At 41.7% G+C, this 5,000-nt stretch overlaps 1 protein-coding gene across 1 annotated transcript in view; it reads right to left on the reverse strand.

Annotated features, from left to right (window-relative positions):
* Positions 1–5,000, reverse strand: part of LOC138020059 (gamma-aminobutyric acid type B receptor subunit 2-like) — a 27,748-nt gene that overhangs the window by 332 nt on the left and 22,416 nt on the right. The window contains exons 15-17 of the mRNA XM_068867056.1: positions 4,815–5,000; positions 4,232–4,421; positions 1–2,459 (exon numbers count right to left, since the gene is read on the reverse strand). The exon at positions 1–2,459 is cut by the window's left edge and continues 332 nt beyond it; the exon at positions 4,815–5,000 is cut by the window's right edge and continues 153 nt beyond it. Coding sequence (XP_068723157.1) covers positions 2,446–2,459; positions 4,232–4,421; positions 4,815–5,000 — 390 coding nt within the window. The 3' untranslated portion in view covers positions 1–2,445. The remainder of the gene's footprint in view (positions 2,460–4,231; positions 4,422–4,814) is intronic.

Consider the following 5,000-nt stretch of genomic DNA (forward strand, 5'->3'; position numbering starts at 1 on the left):
AATACTTGGCAGTAAGTATTAGCAGGGACCTTTAGATCGGGGGACGAGACCACCGCGAGTACGAGTTTTCAGTACTGTGCATGCGCAAAGAGTTTAAAGGCCGGTGTTTTTCGAAGTGTGCGTGTTCAGAACGGAAAACTCGTACTCAAGGCGTCCTCGTCCCACGGGCTAAAGTGCTCTTGTGTGCTTTATTTGTTGGTGGAAGTATTCATCAACGTGCCGATCGCTTTTGCGATGTTTTGAGGGGAAGACAATGTGGGAAAGGTCGTTGTGCCCCGTGTCACGGTAGTCAACAACTAAAATAGATGAGACGCCATGTATTCGAAAGCTTTTGAACAACAAGCAATCATGATACCGGATGTTGAGCCATTAATTTATAGCCTGACTTTATGGTGAAAACGTCGCATTTTATAGATAAAACGTGAAGTTGTAAATAATTCTGATTGGCATGCAACGGATAATAGACAGTAAAAAAAAAAAGTAAAGTGGTGCATTTATATAGCGCCCTTATCACTAACGTCTCAAAGGCGCTTTACAATGATCAATTTACCCCCAGCGGACTGGAAGCATATACAGGCGCAAATTGCTGGCGCTTCTAAGCAGTCCATGCATGCTGGTACTCATTTTACCGACCTCGGAAGGATGGAAATCTGAGTGAACTTTAGCGGGAAAGAAGGTCGCCAAATATTCCAGTCTCGGCAGAACCGGAAATGGAACACGGGACCTCAGCGTTGGAAGGCAGAGATCTTACAACTGCGCCAACCCCTCCGCTACAGTGACGTACGTAAACTTGGAAAAGTATCCAGAAAAAAAAAATGAAAGAGAATGTTCAGTTTTGACTGTTTTGTAAGGCTGTTTTCCAATTACAATACTTGTAAACTTCCCTTGCTATCCTTAGGGAGCTTTCTTTATTCATTAATAGTCGCAATTTCAGAATTACAGTCATTTCTTTCTTACAACGTATACCCTGGCAGCACTTGACTTGCTATTAGCGACTTCTAGTTAGCCTGTATTTACAGCAATGTAATATTAACTTGTAGTAAGAGTGGATTGAATGCAATCTTTGCCGCTTCGGTGATTCTCACGAGACGAGACTGTTCTCGCGAGAAACGATACGAGATTGAAGGGTATACTCTCGTGATAAGACGGCCATGTTGGTGGCAAAACAATAGAAAATTGTAGCTCAAGTTGTGCATAATAATAGAATCAAATTCCCAAAAGACTTTTTTTGCTATTGTTCTTTCCACCAACATGGCCGCCGTGACGTCAGATGCAATCAAAGAATAGCCCTTATCGGAGTTATCAGCGGTTTTACCACATAAACGAGGCTAAGGGGTCATTTTGTATTGAATTGACCCTTAAGCCTTTTTTGCATGTAGTTTTAAACAAAAGAAAATGTGCCCGCAGGCTCAACTCCAATATTAAGGTCCGTAACCAAATCTCCATCTTTTGGCATTCACATGCTCAGTGATCATATTTCGTTTAACATTGAAAAAAATTACATTTAAATGAAAAATAAAGAAACAGTTCTCGTTTGATGGACTGGCTCCCCAGTATGAGCGCAGTTACCCGGCATCATAGTGTGGTCCTCTGAGTGGGATTGGCGTTGCGTGAAAAAGAAGAACCAGAAGTGGACAAACACAAGCTTTGAGGCCGCGGCACTGCATTAGCCAATATGGGTGGCATTTGTTGTTAAGGTTTAGGCTTTACAAACAAGGAATTAACCATATTTTTCTCAAATGTCATCATGTCTCAGTGATTCCTTCAATATCAACGCGATTTCCATCTCAAAAAGACGCTTTTCGTGTATTCATTGCAACTCTGCATGTCTGTAAAACACTAAGAAACCCACTTGTACATTTTGGCTTTCTCAAATGTTGTTTTCGAAGAGTTAGTCCTAACCAGTCTCATTGCCTTACCTTTAATGAAGCCATTTTTTTATGCCTGGGGGGTGGCAGGAGTTGAAGTGTGTATATATTGAAAGGTTTTTCAGTCGGCTTGTAGTGAATTTTATGTGCGTTTGATAGACCCTATTCCGGAATAAGAATACGTGGGGTGATGATTTAAAGCGGTAGGTCTGGCGTTTTGAAACAACAAGGATAATAAAGATATGTTTAAAATAGCATTATAGCAGGTGTTTGACAATTTTAATGCGAATCTCCGTAAGAATTAAGGATTTCTAACTTCTGTTCCATGTATTAATATTCCGGAAGACGGTCAATCGATAGCACCCTTAAGGTCCAGGATGGATTCGTTTTTTAATCGAGAAAAGTGATTTAGTTCTCTGATATCACGGCCGTAAATTGAATGGTAGGATAGAATTTGTTAATTTGTTTACTAAAATGGTCCACCTCTCTCCGGTTCAAATAAGGCTTCATTCCTGAGACCAGAACAAAAGCAAACAGAATGACTGCTGAAGTTGAAAGACGACAGCTGCTCCACCAGTCAATAGACAGGGCCTGAGAAAAAACAAAGACGAAGAAGCAAGTATGCGTCTAAAGAGGTACTTATTAAAGGGAAAAGATGAGAACAAAGGCAGAGGGAAAGTGCTAAAAGTCTAGACGCTCCAAGTGAAAACGAGGGATGCAAGAAACATGGAGGGTGGATACTACATATTCTGATGTGATTAGGACGACCATACTTTACTCTGGTTCATGATAATTTAACCAGCTTGATACAGCTGGATTATGGGGAACCCAGGACCTGATTGTCCACTAGCCAGTGGAAAATCCCCGCACCCCCATACCCGGGGAATATCACAGCATTAGACCAGGCCTGCCTTCTAGATGAAACAAAACCTTTTTTTTGCTCCCCGCCCCCGGGGCAATACAAGACAAAACAAGAGGCCGACCGCAGTCGAAGGCAACACGAAGGCTCCTGTTTCTTAGCTTCTACAGTAACTCACGGCATCTACCGTGACTCACTGCAGGGGTGGGTGACACTCCTAACCCGTTGCATGCACAACTGGTTTCCAGTAATACTGGTACTCATTTTACCCACCACGAATGGATGAAAAGCTGAGTGAACTTTGGAACGCACGAGCTGGGATTCGAACCCGGAGCGCTGGAATACAGTCCGCGAGCGATACCCAGTACGCCACGGGGCAACACAGTACTTAAAAAATCGCATATGGACAATCTTGACCAAAGTTAATGTATGTCAATTATGTTTGCCTCAAATTGAAATTAACTTTGACAAATATGACAATCACCAATGCTGTTCATTTCGCATACAACCAATCTTGAGTTACTTAATTGGCGTTCCAACCTTTATAATCTCTCCAAAAGAGTAATATTTATCACAGGGTTTAGAATAGCCCGAAAACTGAACAGCAGTACTAAATACCAGTTTCCTTGGTGTCAAAACCATTAAAATCGCAGTGACACAATTAAGTTCAGTATTCTTCGCGTGTCTATTCAAGATGGCGTCAAAGGTGAATCTTTGTCGTGTAATCCCAGCTCACCGATACTTGTGTCTAATGTTGTCGAAAACCCCGCATACTGGGACAAAAGAAAGCCTAAAACCACTGGTATCCCCCACTAATGCCCCGCATTGCGGGGCTTCCCACTGACTAGTGCATTATAGGCGTGAGATACTTCAAAAATACCAGTAATTTCCGTGAGATATCTTGAGTTGAGTCCCTAAACACAGTTTTATGTAAGATGTTTCAGCATTCGGTGAGGGTATAAAAGGAGGAATGAGTGTGCGGAATGGCATGTGGCATGACCTGCAGAATGGCATAATCATGCAGGATGTAATATATGCAGAATAGCCCTAACCTTAACGCTAGGCCTAGAGGGATTAGGGTTAAGGTTATTCTGCAGATATTACATCCGGCATAATTATGCCATTCCGCAGGTCATACTGCACGCCGTTCCGCAAACCCATTCCTCATTTTACCCTCACCGTTCAGCATTGCGTTTCTACAGAAAACGGATAGTTTGTCAGCTTTCAAGAACTGCGACAAAAGATCAAGGATCTGTAAGTAAAAGAGAGCGGTTTTCAATATGTAGTGTCAAAAGTAATTTCGGCATTTGTTCTGTTTTGGCATCAATATATACGATCTGTGATTGGCCTACTTCAGGTAGGTAAAACCTTGCACAAATTCTCTCGCTGACACGTTTCCCCCACAATTAGCACCTGCTACATTATTTGCCGTTGCATTATGATTGACTAAGTTTATTTTCTGCGGCTATTTTGATTTTTGTAATCGAATTTTCACTACTGGTACCTGCGCTGGCTGGAACATCAAGTTCTGTTTGCGTTGCTTTGTTAGCCATTAAGGAATTGTGCCTTTCCTGAAGTACAGGGCTTGTGCATATAAGGCTGTGACTTTGAGTACGGGATCTCATGACTTTTGAAGAATGCATAGTCGGAGGCTGCTTCGTCATGTTCTCGTCCTTCATAAAGAACTGGGAAATCTGAAGCAAAAAAGTGGAACAAAGTATTTCTTTAAATTCATGAATATATCTATTGAAAGGAAGTATCATAAAAAAAGCTTTTGGGAATGTGATGAATTAACACAATTCGATGACGGTGAGAATTTTCATGCTTGGATAGTACTTTTCCAGCTTTCTGATCGGGTTCGGTAATTGTCGATTCTCAGCTACGATAGTGATGCCAAGTTGAAAACTCTTTTTGGCGGAAAGCGAAATTTCCCATTGTCCAAACATTCAGGATTTATTAAACTTCATAAAAGTTAATTTACCCATTTACGCTTGTTGAATATCGCGTCAGCCTCTATTCCATGCTATTTTCAGTCCAACCACGAGAATATGCATAATAAATATTGTTTTCTTTAGATATGTCATTACCTTTGGCACGAACACCAGTAGAAGCGTAGCGGTGGTGCATAGGATGTGACACAGCGAAGATATGGCATACTTGGCCTCGTGATATTTTGATCCATCCAGCGCTACGACCACAATTACACCAATTGTCACCAACACGAACACGTTATAAACAGACATTCCGATGTACTTTGCGTCGTTTAGCGCAGG

Source organism: Montipora capricornis, chromosome 10 (genome assembly GCF_036669925.1).
Source record: "Montipora capricornis isolate CH-2021 chromosome 10, ASM3666992v2, whole genome shotgun sequence".
Taxonomy (NCBI): Eukaryota; Metazoa; Cnidaria; class Anthozoa; order Scleractinia; family Acroporidae; genus Montipora; species Montipora capricornis.